Genomic DNA, 20,275 nt, shown 5'->3' on the forward strand with positions numbered 1-20,275 from the left:
CATTGGTATGATTTGTTGATGTTTTTATGCATGTTTTGTTAAACCATTGCATTGATCTTTAAATATTTAAAATCATATTCTTTTTTATTTTGTGGATTCAAAACAATGTCACTACTGACTTTTGTAATCTTTTGTGTTCACATTCTATGAAAATTTAACCTTTTGTCATTTGGTTTCTTGTCGAGAGTTGTCTCATTGGCAATCATACCACATCTCCTTTTTTTATTTGACCATTATGGACCAGAGATGTCATCTACAATATATAACTTATGTCTATCTGAAAAAAGCGAGAAATATTTTTAGACAATCCTAAATTATTTGTACATCTTTGTTAGTGTATCTGTGATAATATTTCTTGTTTTTTTTTATTGAATATTTCTATATTTTCTTTTACAATACACAGTTTTAATTGAAAAGATGATGCATGATTTTTAACTAAAACATTTATTTAGGATCAGTAGTAAGATTGTCTCCCCTTTCTTTGCTTGATCTGAAACATTTATTAAGGATCAGTAGTAAGATTGTCTCCCCTTTCTTTGCTTGATCTGAAACATTTATTTAGGATCAGTAGTAAGATTGTCTCCCCTTTCTTTGCTTGATCTGAAACATTTATTTAGGATCAGTAGTAAGATTGTCTCCCCTTTCTTTGCTTGATCTGAAACATTTATTTAGGATCAGTAGTAAGATTGTCTCCCCTTTCTTTGCTTGATCTGAAACATTTATTTAGGATCAGCAGTAAAATTGTCTCCTCTTTGTTTTAAGAATAATAATGATAAACACAAGAAATGGAATAAATTTTATTTTGATTTATTATTCTCATCTTGGGATGTCTAAAAGATTCCCACAAAATTTGTATATATAAATGCATTTGAAATGGCTTGTATGGCAATTAAGATCATTTTGAAACTAAAGTACTACATACATATTAAATCATGTTGTTTATTAAAATTGTGATAAGTTAGTGATTTTATATTCTATTTAATTTTAATCCAATTGTTGAATATAACATTGTGACTATGTTGAGGTTGTACATATAGATTTATCTGTAATGTTTTATGAAGTTAATTTGTAGATAAAATGTGTTAATAGAAATTTATTACAATTTAAATGTTTAGTTTTTTATAGAAAATTTTATCAAGATGTTGTGTACTAGTCATAAATTGGATTTAGTTTTGAAATCTTTTCTAGAATTAAAGTGCATAGCTGTATCAAGTCTCAGCACACAGATTTGTCTCTATATTACATTTAAAACTAAATTTAAAATAATTTTTGTCTGATACTGGTCAAATCTAAAAGGATTTATTCAGAACTGTATGAAGTTTCTTTATTTTCATAGAGTCATGTATTCTCTCATTGTCTTTTTGACATGTTAAGAAATTATTGAGTATAAGAGTAATTGGTCTATTTATGATGTCATAACAAAATTAGTAGATCCAAAAATATCCATCAATATCAGACCAAATTCTTTTAAGGAATGAGAAATTTTATGTAAAAATACAGAAGAACAGGGACCTAACTTTTGCCATGTTTTACTTAGTGTTTTATTTCTTTATGCAAAAGAGCAAAGATGTTTAATACTTGTCATTCAGTTAATTTTTACAACAAATTTGTTTCAAATTCAGCAATCAGACGACAGTTGATATTATCATTAGTGATGGTATCTTAAATTATTATTTAACATATATGTAGCAATTTATGACTAGTTTTATTTCTAAATAGTTGTGGTTTCGTTTACAAGGTGTTCTAGACCAATATAGTAGATAATGTTATTAAGTTGATTGATTATGAATTTGAATTGTTAATTTTGGGTTGTGACTTCATTGAAATTACATTCCTTAAACAATAGTTTCTCTTCGGAAAAAATGTAAGAAAAGAAGCACATTATTTATAGACCTCTTTGCATTTGTAGATTTAAACAAAGTTAGAATGTTTTAGTGCAATACTTCTCTGTCTCATTATTATTAGGAGATCAAGAAATAATTTAGTTCTTGTATTAATTTACATCTATATCAAATCATTCCTCATTCTTTGTTATAATCAATGGTTTAAATTTGCTGTTAAGAAATTGTTTTTTGAATTGTTATACAGATTTGTGTTGTTTTGCCTTTAGTTTTGTGTGTCTGTGTGTAATTTTAATCAAATGCTGAGTGATTAATTTGGTAGAAGGGATCCATTTTGTTTTACCAAGCCATTGAGTACTTGAATGAGGTGTTATGAAATCATTATTTGTTTTGTCATTTTCCATATGCTTACATTAATGTTTCCTGATTTACCATTGTTTGTCTCAGAAACATGTTTTAAAGCAACATGTGCAATCCCCTGCAGTTGTTATCTTCTATTTCATTTGGTCTCTAAAGGAGAGGTGTCTGTCTCATTGGCAATCTACTGTAAATTCAAAATTATTTCGAGGTTTTTATTATTGCGAAAAATGTCACAGAGTTGTAAACGCAATAATTTTAACTCACATTTTGAAATATTTTATATGAATTAAACAGGATTTTTCTCAAAATAGTAAAAATTCAAATCGCATTTAAGTTTTGACTGACAGAATCGCAATAATAAATGAACACAATAATTTCCCAATTAACAGTAATCACATCTTGATATTATGTTGCATTTAACTAGAAATATTATCTTTTTACATCATGACAAAAAAAATTAAATAGCACTTTCTTTCCACCTTTGTTAAATAAGTTTGCAATTATGAAATGCTGTATTATATTCACATAGATAATTAATGAAAATGCAAGTTTCCTTTGAGAAAAAATGTTTTTATAATAAAAGAAAGGCCCATAAGTGTTGGGAGTGCACTTTCTGTATCATCAATTAATTTCATTAATAACAAAAGTGTTTGCATTGTGATTTTGTTTTTATCATGTTTACAATTCATCACTACATATCGTGCCTTGTATTTTATGTGTTCACTCAAATGGTACTATAATAATAAAACTTCTCTGTGACATTAAGCAACACCAGTAGAATTCACATTTCATTTCTGTTCACTTGATTCATTAAAAAAAGATTTGTTTTACAATTAGAGACAATTTTCATTATTGAGACACACAAGTGTTGAAACTCCTCTCTTGCTTTGCCATAAAAATGAGAAAAAAGTATATTAAGTACTTAGTTCTTATATTTACAAAAAAATGGACAGTCTATTTTACAATGATGTAAATATATTTTCAATAACCTAGAATGAAAAAGTATAAGTGTACAACACTTTATGATGGCTTCACAATCAAATAACTGACAATAACATGTTTATTTAATCTATAAAAGTGCAATTTCACAAATACAAATGCTTGACAGTAAAATTTATTTTAAATTGCACAATACAGTGTTTGATTATTGCTTATTTCCTAATGCCTCTAGATTTATACTTTGGGTTGCTTTCTTGCTTTCTTCGTTTAAAAAATGTGAACCCTAATTATAATGCTTCAGGAAACATTTATAAAAATTTAGCAAGCAAGGCAAACAAAGTCTTAATTTACAAGCATTAGGAAATTAGCTATAATAGTTTGTAATATGTTTAGATATTAGAACTTTAACATGACAATGTTAAATGCTTCACTTGTTAATGGTTGTCTTTTTATACAATTGTATTTATCTGACTACATTGTGTAGATGTTTGAAAGAATTAAATGTTGCTTTTTAAAAATTTGACTTTATGTTGTATTTATTAATGATTAAAAAAAGGGGGGGGGGGGGGGTTCCCTTAATATGCCAATGTTAGTATAAAGAAACTGCAAAACATGTAGACACAATAAACCAAAATTTACCAAACCTTTCATAGTTATCAAAGGTACCAGGATTATAATTTAATACACCAGACGCGCATTATGTCTACATAAGACTCATCAGTGACACTCAGATCAAAATAGTTATAAAGCCAAACAAGTACAAAGTTGAAGAGCATTGAAGACCAACGTTTCCTAAAAGTTGTGTCAAATATGTCTAAGGTAATCCATTCCTGGGATAAGAAAATCCTTAGTTTCCAAAAAATTTAAAGATTTGTAACAGGAAATTTATAAAAATGACCTTAAAATTAATATGCATGTCAACAATGAAGTGCTGACTACTGGGCTGGTGATACCTTCGGTGACGAAACGTTCACCAGCAGTGGCATCGATCCCATTCTGTAAATAGTTTTCAAAGGAACCAGGATTATAATGTAATACGCCAGATGCACGTTACTTCTACCATGGAAGTATTATATTGACAGGAACTCCAACGAAAAATTAGCACATTCCCATCCCACTGATTTCTGCAAGAAAATAAAAGGTTCCGACTCAGTTTGTCAAGTACGTGATAACTCCTTTGTGGGGTATCTGTGATTCCGCCTTCGCCTGTTCTTTTAACTGAAGCTGGTCTTATTACGTGATTTGATATCGATTGTCTCATCTACCTACCAATGTTAATATACACGGTAACCCCCGTGGTTATTTGTAAATCGCCACATGAATAACAACACCTGAGTCCGTTCAATAAATGATAACAAAGCTCGAAAGATCGAAAAAATCGGTCCATATTTAACGGAATAACATTAGAAAATTAACTGAATTCGGAACGCAATGGAAAGAGGGCAAGCTTATTTTTAGTTTTGTTGAGTATCTTTTAATCATTGGAACTTGGAAATCGGGAAATACCCGATTATGATAATTACATGTTTCTGAAGAAGAGTGTTTGCAGAAAAAAATGGGATGCGCGTGTAGTGTGCCAGATATTGCCAGATAACTCAAATTTCAAGTTAAAGATTGTAAACTTTTATCGAGTGTAACACAAATATTTATGATTTTCTCTATCGTAAAATATTATTAACTTATTTATCAAATATGTTTTAAAGACCAAAAGATGTTAATAATTTCACGCATGTGATGACCTCTACATAGTAATGTCAGGTTACGAGACATGCAAATTAATTGTTACACCTTTTATGATAATTTCAAAGTTGTAAACAAACCTTAACATTCAACCTAGTCCGAGATTACTCTGACGTCTGACAGATTTATTTTTACGGATGACTTTAAATATTTCTCGATGCATTTAAAGAACAATCACCATGATTGACCCTAGGCAGTTTTTATTTTTTTATCATGGAAACCAAATTAGAATTTATTTATGTGTTAAAAAGCTTAACAGTTCTGAAACATCTTACACCGTATGCTAAGCAATTTATGTTTCTGTTTCTTGTTTAATTGCATGAAATATTTGCCATTGGACTTTCAGTAAACAATAAATCAAAATATTTGATATTTTTAGGATCAAAGCTCTTTAACCCCGTACCCCCGGCCAACTTTTGGATTAAATTTTTGTTGGAAATTCTTTCATTATACACTTCATTAAAATATTTGTCGAAGTTAGCAGTAAAACGCGATAATAATTACTGATAAAAACTTTTCCGTTTACTTTACATGAGAATTTTATGATTTGTAGGTGGCACGGTAGTATTTGCTTTCCAGAATTTAGGTTGCTCTTTTGTGTACCCTACTTAGGTAAATGTATCTAAACAGTGTGATTGGACAAAAAATACAGTATCAACTGAACATACTTTCCCAAACTGAGTGATGAATCAGGTGTAGAAAAATATGAAATAATTTTATATACAGATGAAAATGAATTTTTGAGATTTTTTTTAAATTTTGCATTCACTGCACCATAAAAGACCTAAAAGTACTAGTGGCCTTAGGATTTTAAAAATAGCAAAAAAAGTAAACGGTCATGGTACATATCCAAATTCATTTCTGAATGGTAAAATGAAAGTACTTCAGTTAACTGTGAATGTAGAATTTTTTGCAGTGTTAGAAAGTGGTGAAAATTCTAAAAAGGCTATCATTATCCCTTATGGCCAGGAAATACTACCGTGCCACCTTAAGGGGGATATATATTTTTACACTAAATCAATAAAGGAACTTTTTTTACCTATGCAATTTGTAAGTTTATCAATACAAAGTTGATTAAGGGCAACTATGATAAAAACAAGCCTTAAATTCCACCCCTGAGAGTAAAAATTGCTGATTCAGCAAATTTTGCCTGATCTGTAGGTAATAATGTAAAAATTTACCTAGAAAGTAGAAATTCATTATTTTTATGTAACTTGCACTACATTTTTAATTATAAATGGTCGCTTTGACTTTTCGCAGTGTCTGACACATGTGCAACCACTGGAATTTGAGACGCGACATTCTTCGGTTGCATGTACATCCTATTATTTTCACCGAAATAAATAAATTGCATAATTTCTTATTTTTTTCAACACAAGTACAGCTATACTAGTTTTCTTGAGGTTTAATTTGTAGTTCTGATGTAACATGACACCAGTTGGAGCTTTAGGGGAACTAGTAAGAGGTTAAGGGGTCCTTACTTATTCATTAAGCTCTCATACTGGTCTGAAATAGAGATAGAAATAGGGGTTTCTTTACATTGAATATACCTTATTTTTGACAAAGAATGTATTTATGATGTTATATCAGCAAGATTAAATGGTTTATTCATTTTCCATGCAAATACCATTAGTTGTTAAGATTTTCTGACAGTGAAAAGCACAATAAAGGCAAATTGATTATGTAAGGGGACATAATTTAACTTAATGCATACATGAGAAATAGACAAACAGTCAACTTAGAGATGTGTTCTAGTACATGTATTGTCAAACAGATTTTGGAATAATAGTTAACTGCAATCTAAAGACTCTTGTTGTATTATTCTCATAATCTGAAAATGTTGGAAGTAATATAAGGCATGCTGTAAAATGTGGAATGGACTTTAATACCAGTTTTCATGATTTGGTGCTAAAACTGTTTCTTTCAGTCAGATTAACCATAAACAGAGTTGGCAATCCACTAATTCCTCCTGAATCATCATGTTTGACTTCTGTGTTGATTTGAAACATCATATATTTGGGTTTTGTTCACTCCTTAAGTAAAAATGGTAAGATGAAAAAAAAGTGAAAATCTGCCAGATGGGGTAGGGATGTAATGTTTAATTTTTTTTGGGTAAGAAATGAGTGCAGACTAGTATTCTTTATTGTAATATGTTCCAAAATAAGAAGTCTATGCATCATAGGTGTCATGACTGGTTTCAAGTTTGTTATATCTTGGTTAAGGTGGCACGGTAGTATTTGCTTTCCAGAATTTAGGTTGCTCTTTTGTGTACCCTACTTAGGTAAATGTATCTAAACAGTGTGATTGGACAAAAAATACAGTATCAACTGAACATACTTTCCCAAACTGAGTGATGAATCAGGTGTAGAAAAATATGAAATAATTTTATATACAGATGAAAATGAATTTTTGAGATTTTTTTTAAATTTTGCATTCACTGCACCATAAAAGACCTAAAAGTACTAGTGGCCTTAGGATTTTAAAAATAGCAAAAAAAGTAAACGGTCATGGTACATATCCAAATTCATTTCTGAATGGTAAAATGAAAGTACTTCAGTTAACTGTGAATGTAGAATTTTTTGCAGTGTTAGAAAGTGGTGAAAATTCTAAAAAGGCTATCATTATCCCTTATGGCCAGGAAATACTACCGTGCCACCTTAAAGCCTAACATGTGTATAACAGTTAGGCGTATTTAGCCAACTGCCCTCTCATGAATAAAAATCTTACTATTTTAAAATTGATTGAAACTTAAACTGAAATGTTTATGGCTTGTGAGTATTCTTACTCTTCAGTTTTTTTTGTTTTTTTATTTGATGAAAACAGTCGCGGGGATTTCGTTTCGTTTCTTTTTATTTGTTTTCAAGCAGCAACACCCGTAAACTGACATATTTGTCATCTCGTGACATGGTCGGTAAATGTCATTTCCATGACAATTAAGTACACATCCGGTTATTTCGGTATGTTTCATAATTACGATCATTCACGAGGTTCCAAAAATTTGATCGGAACCCATGCATCCATAAATCATGTTGAGTTAATTAACAGATACTTAACGATTTTGCGGCATCGCACTATAAACGTTTGAAGTCCGCTTGTTGGAGTTCCTGTTAATATAATACTTCCATGCTTCTACATAAGACTCATCAGTGTTGCTCAGATCAAAATTGTTATAAAGCCAAACAAGTACAAAGTTGAGCATTGAGGACCAAAAATTGTGCCAAATACGGCTATGAATATTCCACTAAAGATTAAGAATAACTATTTTGTACTTCTGTAAATTTCTGGATAGGTTCATATTTTAATGATTTATTGTTGGTTGCTTATCATCCATTGATCTGACTGCCTCGAACAGACAACAGGCACACCACTTTGACAATGATTTTACTTCTTTTCGGACTAAGATCTAAGAGACCATTCCACCTGTCATCCTTTGGGTGAAATCTGCTGACCATGGTGTGACAATATCATCTTGTCAAGACGCATAACTTTGCTTTGTTTAGACCATAGGACAATGAACAATCTCACAATCATGCTAGTGATCACTTACCATAAATAATGACTAGTTCTATAAAATATTAAGGCTTTCCAAACCTCAATGTATATTTCAATTTTCATAAATTTTAAAGTTTTTTTTTCTTTCTTAAAATGTATATTATAGTCCAAACATGCAACATGTTTCATTGTTAGACACCACGAATATTCTCAACTTAAATTAAACAGCTAGGCTTTAACAATGCACTTGGGATCTCAATGGTTATAAAATCAGAAATGATCTCTAGAAAGAAAAGTCTCCTGTTATTACTGGTGGCCTGAACACCGAGCGTCAATAACACTTCTCTGCGAAATTTGTTATATAAAAGCCTAGTATTTTTCTGAGCGCTAAACCTATCGCATGGAAAGACATTTCAAATACTGATGGAAATGGGCCAAACCAGGTAAAAAAAACCACGTGAAACAAAAACAAATGCCATTATAAATAGACACGGACTTCTGGATAACAACTGTCATATTGTTGACTTTGTACAGGACATTTGATGAAAATAATGATAGGTTGAAACTGGTTTTGTGGCTAGCCATACCTTCTATTTAAATGGCAATGTTTAAAAATATCACTGAAATGCACACCACTACGTGAAAAGAATACATTACAACAAAGGTAGGTCTATATATATGAAAGACTCTGGACGTCTTGTTTGACATGTCTGTTCTAAATAATTATTAAACAATCAAAATAAACATTCAAAAATACCTGTTCAATCTTGTAACTAAATATTGCATTTGTTTTTTTTATCCAACCATGTTATTTGAGAAATCGTTCTTTGTACAAATATTGACAATAAAAAAAGTTCAAATAATTTTGTTATTTGGGTATATCTATATTTGGAACACAAAAACGTAGATCTAACATGTTGTTATATGCTTCAAACTACCTTCTGCTATCTATGTATACAATGTGTGGTTTATGTGTTGTATGTAAACCGGATCTACTTACCCATCCGGAGCACCTGAGATCACCCCAATCTTTTGGTAAGGTTCGTGTTGCTAAGTTTTTAGTTTTTTATGTTGTGTCTTGTGTACTATTATTTGTCTGTTTGTCTTTATTTTTTGGTCATGGCGTTGTAAGTTTTTTTTCGATCTATGAGTTTGGTTGTCCCTCTGGTATCTTCTGCCGCTCTACTGTAGTTGTTATTACCCCGGTTAAATAAAAAATATCATAATATTTCAAAATGTGTATAAACAGACATGCAATAGATACACACATATATTATTCAATAACATAGGAAGTACAGTAATATAACATGTTAAAAAATATTTATTCTGAAAATTCTCATGATATTTTATTCTTGAATTTGAGGTTCCTCTTCAGTTTTCGCCTTTTCAATGCATCCTTTCCTGTTGAAAATTAAATAAAAAACTTCAAACTCTTGTAAAGTCAATTTAACATAATTTGAACACTTTGTTCTTATTCAATATTATTAAACTTGACATAATTGACATCCTTTCGTGTACATTTCTTTGTTTTTAAAGTAAGATGCATGTAAAACAGAAGTAGCCTACGATCATAACTATTGGTGTGATCCCGTTTAGAGTTTATAAGTTTTATACTTCGATTTTAACTCTGTCTATCTGTGCCTTTATTTGAAACGTTTGTGGCATGTACAGCAGCTGGTTTCCTGGTTATGTTAACAAAGTATTTGATCCAATAAATGTATGTCTTTATGTATGAACAGTAATTCTAGTACCACATATATAGCGATTGTAAATAAATCCCACTAGGAATAATATATATGTTTATAAAGATCTTTTTTACAGCTATGTTGGCAATTGGACAGAACTCAAATCATTACTGTTCTGTGTATACGATTCGACCAATAGTCACTACTTTGTAACAATAACATCGACAAAATATAACTGTTCGTAAATACAGGAATTGGCTACCTCAATGTTTTCAACCCTGTTTTTCTAAACATTCCCTGTTATGTGTTGTTCTTAAACATTACATTTATTATTGAAAAACATGTGTATGTGAAAAATACAAACCATGAAACACAAACAACTTGGGCAGTGTAAATTGTCCACATCCGAGAGAGTTGTAAGCTGCAATTTTCACTTGATAGGTCATTCCAAACTGGAGCCCCTCTTTGTAGTGGGATGTCGCAGACTTGTCATGGATAACACATCTGTGGTATTCTGATGTGCTTGGAACAGTTTTACGGAAAGCGACAATATATCCATCGGTATTCTTCATGTCAGCATTATCAGGTATCTGAACAAAGAAATATTTTAATTGTAGTTAATTCTGATGATGTTATATTAGCTATTGGACAATGCCTGTACCCAGTCATGACTATGTCATTTGTTTTCCATGTGTCTCTCTTTTAGCCATGGCGTTGGCAGTTTATTTTCGACTCATGAGTTTGAATGTACCTTTCGTATCGTTCGCCTCTCTTTATTCGTAATGCATCAAGCATAATGTTATTTTCTTAGAGTTTCATGACGAGCATTTCAACCATTTCAAACTCATTTTTGTTGTCATTAGCTCTTGCAAGAATTGCAACTGGTTACTTTCTTTGCTTTATGTTGTACAATATGTACCAGTTACCCTTATACAATATGTAGCACTAAGAGATATGTATTATATATTTGATATCTGGAAGCACAATTACGTATCGAATTTTAAACCTGATTCTTTTTGTTATCTATTAATCATGTGTTTCTTTGTCTAATATGTTCTCCTATTTATGTGTATTGTAGTCCTGTAATATTATGTTGTCAATGTTATATTTAACTTTGCCATTAAAGTGCGAGGTTTGGCATGCCACAAAACCAGGTTCAACCCACCATTTTTATTCACCTTTAAAAATGTCCTGTACCAAGTCAGGAAGATGGCCATCGTTATATAATTGTTCGTTTCTGTGTGTGTTGCATTTTAATGTTGTGTCGTTTGTTTTCTCTCTTATTTTTGAGATATTAAGATAAGACGTAGCACTCTACTTGTTTATCACAAATTCATGTATTTGGTTTAGATGTTATATGTGTTATTCTCGTGGGATTTTGTCTGATGCTTGGTCCGTTTCTGTGTGTGTTGCGTTTCGGTGTTGTGTCGTTGTTCTCCTCTTATATTTAATGCGTTTCCCTCGGTTTTAGTTTGTTACCCCGATTTTGTTTTTTGTCCATGGATTTATGAGTTTTGAACAGCGGTATACTACTGTTGCCTTTATTTACATCTTTATCAACCACAAATCAGATCCGGTTTCGTGTGTTTGTTTCCATATGGCTTTTTTCTATTTGAGGTGGGTTTTTTTGACAAGTTTCACCATTAGGTTCAATTAAAGTACTAATAAATCAAAATGAGATAACTTGAATTTGTGGAAATAATATACATGACAAGTAAATTGTTATTCAAATACTGTAATAACGAACCTTCCATCTGACAAAAACTCCCGGATGACCCATTACATTACATATTCCAGTTATTGCTGGGGTAAATGTCGGCTCTGTAAAGATAAAAGTGAATTTTATGTTCGTTTTAATTTATCTAAATTTGTTGGTACGACATATATTTTTTCCCTGTAAAACCATGCATTTACTAGCTCTACAATACAGCATTTAATCTTATGTATATTGCATTTTTTCAATATCAAGTCTTTTTTGTCTGCTTTGGAAAGGTTGTCAATCTTTTGGGCATCATTTAAAATTTACTCTTATAATGTATTCAATTATCCAATACAATCTTATTGGGGTCGAAACTGTCATATATATTCCTTGTATATAAACGTATTTTGCTAATTTTGCCATAGAAACGGATTTCTTCTCACTTGAAGAAACAACACAGCATAGGGAATCTGCTCCAGGAGATAATCCTTAAATCTTTTTTGAAACACTGTTTGAAAATAATCTGTACTGTAGCAAAATCAGGGATCGAATATGTATTGTTGTTTCCCAATTAAGGTGTGGTTATAATATTTTAACACTGGTACTATCTATTCATTGTCTTAGTATGGGTATAACTAACTTACCTCCTCTTTCTGATATTTTCTGAGGCTGTTGACTTTCAACTGCAGAGAGATAAATGAAATACAAAAAGGAAATTCAAATAGTTACATCAAAGTAAAGTATAGATCAATATTCCAATAATTGCAATGCCATCAATATATAAATATTTAAGATGTTAAACTAAAGGAGAAAGTAGTCTTGTTGTTAAATTTCTTAAAACTTATGCTATAACTACCTCGGTTAAATTGTTGATGGAGAAAGACTTCTCGAAAGCATTACACCTACATCATCTACGCAATCAGTTTACCCTTTCCCTCGGGAAAATTTGACCTTTTATATACTTTTTTTATTGTATTTGAGATTACCTCTACGAGTTTTCCCCTCCACTTTTGTCTTTTAGAATTTATGTAAAAAAAACCAGCTAAGGTTTAACTCTATCTAAATATATACGGACATTTTACAGTGAAGTGTTAAGTTTTTAAAATACATATGTACGCGTATCGATATTTCAGATAATAAAGCTATAGACTGAATTATATATAATATATAAGATCTTTCTCATTAAAATCTATCCGGAAAGTTCTTACCTCCTGTTCGTACAATAACAGGTACAGAAAATAAACCAGTGCCCTCATTAGCACAAGCTGCAACTTTTACTTCATACAATGTACATGGCTTAGTTCCAGTAATTGCATGACACTTAGTATCCATACCCGGAACCATTTTTTCCTTGTACTGAGTATCCAATCCGCATCTTTTATAAGCAATAATGTATCCTTCTATTATAACATTAGACACATCTAAAGGAACCTAAGCAATATAATAAAACAAAAATAAAAGATCAAATCTTTTATTAACATGTTGGTTTCAGTACTGGCTCTTAATTAACCTCAACAGAACCTATGAAGTCAACACAAAAAAAATCTTCGTTTGTTTCTAAACAAGAATGTGTCCATAGTACACGGATGCCCCACTCGCACTATAATTTTATATGTTCGGTGGACCGTGAAATTGGGGTCAAAACTATAATAAACCTTGACCAAAAACTTTAACCTGGAGTGGGACGAACGAACGAACGGACAAACAAACAAACGGACGGACGAGCGAACGGACGAACGGAGGCACAGACCAGAAAACATAATGCCCCTCTACTATCGTACGTGGGTCATAAAAAAACATGAAACTAAAATTGTCTCAGGAATAATGACCTAAGATGTTTCTAACTAGTTAGTTCGATGTCTTTTGTTTTTGAAGCTCTAAAACATTTGTTAATTTCGAATTATACTCCTTGTACTAGAATTTGGTATTTTTATCTTGTTTTGACGTCACTGATGACAATATAAACGGTTACATTCGTACTGCACCAGTAGTGCATTTTGAAAATGAACATCTCCTTTGTTATGCTAGGGGCCAAAATATTCGAAAATCCAAAACTCCATCGTTAAATTTTTTTAAAATTTTGATGATAAAACGAACGGCTGACGTAAAACCGTATCACCCTGATCTCTTTGATGAGTATGTTTTTTATAATCAAGTATAACTGCATTTGTAAATCGAAAGTAAAAAACACTACAACCCATTTTTACAAATTGACCATTTTTTAGTGTGTCTCATATTACCGAATATAAGTTGTACCTACTCTCCATTTCAAATGTAGCCCTTTGCCTTCATGCAATGACTTTGTCTTGGTTATCTTAGGTTTTGGTAGCAGTTCTGGAAAACATCATATTGACAATATAGTACGAATAACGCTACTGAAGGCGTAATACGTTTTTTCCGAAGAAGCGACACAACTTAGACTATGTTTGAACTTGTATCAATAATTTTGTATTATTGATTTGCAGATTTGTCCTGAAATCGAAATATTTAACCTTTTTTTGTTGCCCCTTCTTCAAAAAGCGCAATTAAGTATATCAATGCAATTATTTCTGATCTGAAAAAACGGTGTTTTTAGTATTAAGTCTTTTCCTGACAAACATAAGATGAATCAAGTATAAAACATATCCCATTGCCTAATACCAATGCATTATGTGTGTATGTGTTTGATCACTGCGAACCTTAATCATTTGACATCTTCGTCCCCTTTCATTTTTAACGAATTTTAATTGTGACCCGAATTCAATGCCAAACAACTATTGTGAGTTATCGAACTAAAACATTTCGAAATTATCTTTTGAAAGAAGGTAGTCTTCCAACGTTTGTTTGTTCTAGAAACCTTACCAAGACGGGTCATTTTAGTATATAACTCACTCCTTAGCCGCCCTAAGCCGTATTTGGCACAACTTTTTGGGATTTTGGATCCACAATGTTTTTCAACTTTGTACTTGATTGGCTTTATAAATATTTTGATTTGAGCGTCACTGATGAGTCTTATGTAGACGAAACGCGCGTCTTACGTACTAAATTACAGTCCTGGTACCTTTGATAACTATACTCAAAAGATGATGAACTACATATGGATTAAGTGCGCCAATACTGCAAGAAATATAAATTTTCAAATTATAAACACTGAGTTTAGCAAAAAGTATGCTTATTATCGTATTTCCGTTTAGCAATTAGTAAATTACGAACCTCTAATATCACCACATCCTTGACTCCTATTTACATCTAAATAATCTGGAAATAAAGAAAATGCAGATTAAAGTTGAAACCTTTAGTATTGTAATGGGATATATTATACAAGAGGTTATTAATAAATTATATACATCAACACTCACACACCATTCTACAGATTATTATATATAATCTAATGATAAGTTCGATGAGAGATAATTCTCTGCAGTATCAAACATTTTGCAGCCCGTCATTTAATAGAAGTATAGTCTTGGTTTTTTGAGTTGTGGTCTTGATATGCACAGTTAAAACATGTTTAAAAGACTTGCACATGACTTTATCTGAAATCTAAACAGAAAGAAAGCCGTCATTAAATATAATTGAAACAAATCCTTTATTATTTCCACAATATTTGTTCTCTATAAACAACGTTTCTGTCTGTAGTGATTCTTGGCTTCAAAACATGATTCTTGCATGTCGAATGAAATATTTATCAAAGGTATCAGGCTTAAAACTTAATACATCAGACTCATTAGTGACGCTCAGATACAAATAGTAAAAAAGCTAAACAAGTACAAAGCTGAAGAGCATTGAGGACCTAAAATTCCATAAAGTTGTGCCGAATACAACTAAGGTAATCTTTGCCTTGGATATAAATAAACTTATCACAGATTCCAGGAATAAATTTTACGGATAAGGAAATCCTTAGCATTTTGAAAAAAATCATACTTTTGTAAACAGGAAATTTATGAAATGACAATATAATTGATATTCATGTCAACACCGAAGTGCTGACTACTTGACTGGTGATACCCTCGGGGACGAAAAGTATACCTTGCATGCATAATAACTGAGAAGCAAATGAAACGAGACGAGTAAAGACTACGGCAAATAAAACAAATGCATTTAAACAAAAATAACTAATTAAACAAAACATAAATGCTTAAAGTATATTTTAAACGATGGGATAAACAAACACTGTCAGGTCATATTTGTTGTATAATTACTTTATATTGTTTACAAACATTCAATCATTCATGCATAATGCATATTCCAATACTATTATATAATTGTCGATTTAATTATAAGGGCATTTAAGTATTGTATAACATACTGATCAAGTTATTATTTTTCATCTAAATTTTGTTATGTGTGTACTCTTTTTATGAAGTCATCAAGTAAATTAAAACAATGAATTCAAAATTAGACTGATACTAATAGAAAGAAAGAGAGAATTTCAAAGATGGTTGAATAACAGTTGAATTTTTTTTCCAGTATAATAGAACTTCAATGTTAGTATCAAATAAAACAAACCACACCATTCCACCACAACAGACTTAAGACATATCAATTAATAAATAGTGACTGAGTATTATTGGTTTATGCCATGTATAGCTGTGATGAACTACATTACCTACCAGACATACAGAGAATAACAGGCGGGCAGAAATCTCCATGTTCTTTGTATCCATATGCAGAAACCATAATATTATATTTACTGCTAACGCGTGATAATGATATCACATGACTGCAGGTGCGACCGCCTTTAAGACTTCTACAGCTATAGTTGATATCTAATTCATGTCTTTTGTATGCAACAATATACCCATGGACTGGCGGCTTGCAATCCTTTTCTGGAATCTAAAATATATGAAACTATCTTTATTTAAAATAAATTGTATAAGCAATGCATAATTATGACGCACTAGAATATATCTAACTAAAAGTGAATTTTCTAAAAATTCGCTGGAAAATACTTTTTGGATTTGAAATGTATCGTGTTATTCGGATGACATAGGAACTGATCACTCTTACTCTTTTATTATCAGAAGTAATGTAAGACCTGTTGTCTTCGAAATACAAAGTACGACGATTTTGCATAGATCACAATAAACTTAACAAACGTTCTGTGAACGATAAGAAAGCACTTCCAACGACAAACGACCAATTTGCTCGTTCTTTAACAAATGAAACGGGAGACTTTCTTTGATTCTGGTTCGCGAATATAGGTTACTAGTAACAGATAAGAACATATGTTTTATGGCATTCATAAAGAAAACCAAGAAGTTGAGAACTGGATATCATTTTGTAGGGAAACGAACATTAGTTAATATAAAAGAATCTAAATGCGTTTAGCAATAAATTTCAATATCTTTTGTTCACTCATGCATTCACGATGCAGAACTGGCCATAGAATAAAATGTTGATGTCGCATTGGCATTGACATTCACCTTTTAATGTATCACCTATTATCAAGGACTTGTATGTGGGTTCTGAGCAAGAATAACATTGACAATATATATATCACATACTTTATACGTTTTGATATACAAAATTTAACATATGGTAACTCTTACAGTCCATTCTAAGTAAATACCGGTTCCTTCATCTGTTGGGCAAATCTTTAGAATACTAGGAACAAACATCTACAAATTATAATATTTAAATAGGTTTTTTTCTATTATGAATACAATATAATATTTGGTAGTATTGCCAATGAGATTTCAATTCACCACTGACTAAATGATAGCAACTATATGTCACCGTTCAGCATTCAATAACAAAATTATCACAAATAAGAGCAATATATCTGGTATCATTGGAATATTTGAAAATTCTTCTTCATGTTGTATTTCAAAAATAGAAACAAATAGGTTAATTTGTTAATTTAGAATTAGATTTTTTAGTCATATATATTCGGCCGAAAGAAACATTGTCTTACCTTGACACGAAGTTTTGTGATTTAATCCATGTTGCAATATTCACAAGGTTACACAATCATCAATTAATGTTCTACCTAAATACACCATTTAGCATTTAAATATTCCGGTATGCATTGTACTAATATATGTGTGACTTGGTCAAAGTCAATATATTTACTGTAATCCATTTTAAAATTCTGTAGTCATTACTGAATCTTTTCATAGGATTATATCTAATAACAATAAACATCAAGTCTATTGGACCGGACTGCAATATAATACTTTAATTCGATCACTATTTAAATATCAAATGATTGTATATCGTATAAATCAATTGACCACAATTATTGGGATCTTTTGTTTCGTTATAACACGTTGAAGGAAGTTTGTTGTAATAATTGAATAATGTTGAAAGGATTGATTAGTTTGATTGACGAACATTACTTGAATAGTGTTTTACTTCGTTTATTATGATATTGCAGTAGTGTGTTGTCTTATCATTTGTCCTGCAACGGATATTTATTTCTATTATCCCGGGCATATGTTACTTTAGCCGTATTTGGCACAACTTTTTTGGAATTCTGGACCTTCAATGCTCTTCAACTTTGAACTTGTTTGGCTTTATAAATATTTTGATATGAGCGTCACCGATGAGTCTTATGTAGACGAAACGCGCGTCTGGCGTACTAAATTATAATCCTGGTACATTTGATAAATATTTCTTCAAATTTGACGACTAGATATTGGTGACATGTAATCCAAGACAGGACTAATGCACCTCATCCACCTGTATACTACAAATCCTACAAGCTAAATTGTATTACCCATCTTCAGTCTTATCAATGCCCAAGTCATTTCCATACACTAACGGTTATAAAATAACTCATCATTTATATACGACAGACAATAATCTCACGGTTAAATCAATGTTATTGAAAAACAAAGGTTGGAATTGGTGTGGGCCAAACAAATATGACGAAAGTAATACATAGCAGATATTCCAAAGAAGTATTTTTTTTTATTCTGTCGTTTTTCAGTTTGACTGCTGCTGAAAGGAATACATCGTTGTTAGTTTTAAACATATTGGTCACATACATCCAATCGAGACTTTTGTAGACCTTTTGGTCGTTTGCTAAAACTTGGAATGTTTGATGAGTTTTTTTCAACTCTCAACACCCTAAAAAAATATATAAAATAAAAAACAAAGAAAAATAGAATAAACAGTCTAAAGATATAACATCTCTCCTTGGTAGCAGATAATGGATTTAGTTCGAACCAAGATTTAAAAGACACATTCAGAAAAAGACTTTAACTTAAAAGACAGGCTAAACAATGGTAAATAATTCTGATAAATTCAACTCTCCATAAAAAGAAAACGAAACTTTAGCAACCGCAACCAGTCTTATTGCATTACATTTAAATAGCATTACATATATTTTTATTTGAATTCGCCAAACAAGTTTGTAGAGCATTATCCTTCATTGGTCCTGGAGTATACAACCCACAAACTAAAAAATCATCTAAAGGCTTCTTAACTAACAAACCAGCATTTCCCAACAACCAACTCATTTCTACTTATATGCGAATTGCTTGGTAGGAAACAAACATCTGAAGATAAAAACGTTACTAATTAGAATTGTTAACAACAAACCATATATAAGACGCAAGTCGGGATTTTACAAGCAAGGAAAGTGTCAGGTATAAATAATACTGAAAACAAAACATTAATTGATCAGAATAACATATGAGAACAGACATGCAAGTTTTGATATTTTAAAACAGTTATAATCTTGAAGACACCTCCAATATCTTAACCTTTTAGAGAACCCGAGATCAAATGTTATGTTGATGGCTGAATTATGAAATGTGTACTGCAGAAACACTAGAAAAAGTGTGTTTGTATAAATTGGCACCTATTCATATTTCTTAACAATTTCTGCAAAACTTATTCTTGTTCCACCATCAAGAGTATGATTAACTATTCAATTTCATTGCATGCTAGTGACAGATTTATCTATTATCTATTTGTTTTATATTATTAAATCACCCTTCAAAGGAAACAAGTTATAATAAAAGTACAAACCAATAAAAGTATGGTAAAGTTTAAATTGAAGGATAATTCAAGTCAAACAACTAGTCAGGTATTCAGCGCACAGAATCATTTCCCAGTCCCAAATAAAAACAAAGAAAACTTGGAAAAAATTTAATAAAAACCCCAATAGGTGCAAGATTACGTTATATTGTTTATATAAAAACATTTCCTTAAATTCTAAAAATGCTTTTTATAAGAAACGGATATAAATGTATATATTGCATTGAGTTATGATGGAGTACCTGTCTCGCTACGTAAACACAAACAGATATAAGCTTATCAAAGACACCAGTCTAATAAATGTGTACGCCAGATACGCTTTCAGTCTATGAGACTCATTATTGTCGCTCGAATAGTTTTAAGTTAAAGAGCATTGAGGAACAAAGATTGCGAAAGGTTTGGCCAAATATAGCTAGGGTAATGTAGTCTTGGGGGAAAAGGGGGAGGGGGGAGGTGGTGAAAAATCCTTAATATTTCATACAATTAAAAAAAACTCAATAGTAAATCTATAAATGATCACATCAATGATTATTCATAGTTTACAATACCCT

At 31.1% G+C, this 20,275-nt stretch overlaps 1 protein-coding gene across 1 annotated transcript; it reads right to left on the minus strand.

Moving 5' to 3' along the window:
• Positions 1 to 9,708: 9,708 nt before the first annotated feature.
• LOC134699021 (receptor-type tyrosine-protein phosphatase F-like) lies at positions 9,709 to 17,864 on the minus strand. The gene is made up of 10 exons (XM_063560712.1): positions 17,653 to 17,864; positions 17,288 to 17,356; positions 16,349 to 16,571; positions 14,949 to 14,993; positions 14,017 to 14,090; positions 12,965 to 13,187; positions 12,401 to 12,439; positions 11,805 to 11,878; positions 10,422 to 10,647; positions 9,709 to 9,773 (listed from the first exon to the last, which is right to left on the minus strand). The coding sequence occupies exons 2-10, from the start codon at positions 17,354 to 17,356 to the stop codon at positions 9,709 to 9,711; spliced, it is 1,038 nt and encodes a 345-aa protein (XP_063416782.1). The 5' UTR covers positions 17,653 to 17,864.
• Positions 17,865 to 20,275: the final 2,411 nt, after the last annotated feature.

The sequence above is a fragment of the Mytilus trossulus genome, unplaced genomic scaffold (assembly GCF_036588685.1).
Source record: "Mytilus trossulus isolate FHL-02 unplaced genomic scaffold, PNRI_Mtr1.1.1.hap1 h1tg000024l__unscaffolded, whole genome shotgun sequence".
Taxonomy (NCBI): domain Eukaryota; kingdom Metazoa; phylum Mollusca; class Bivalvia; order Mytilida; family Mytilidae; genus Mytilus; species Mytilus trossulus.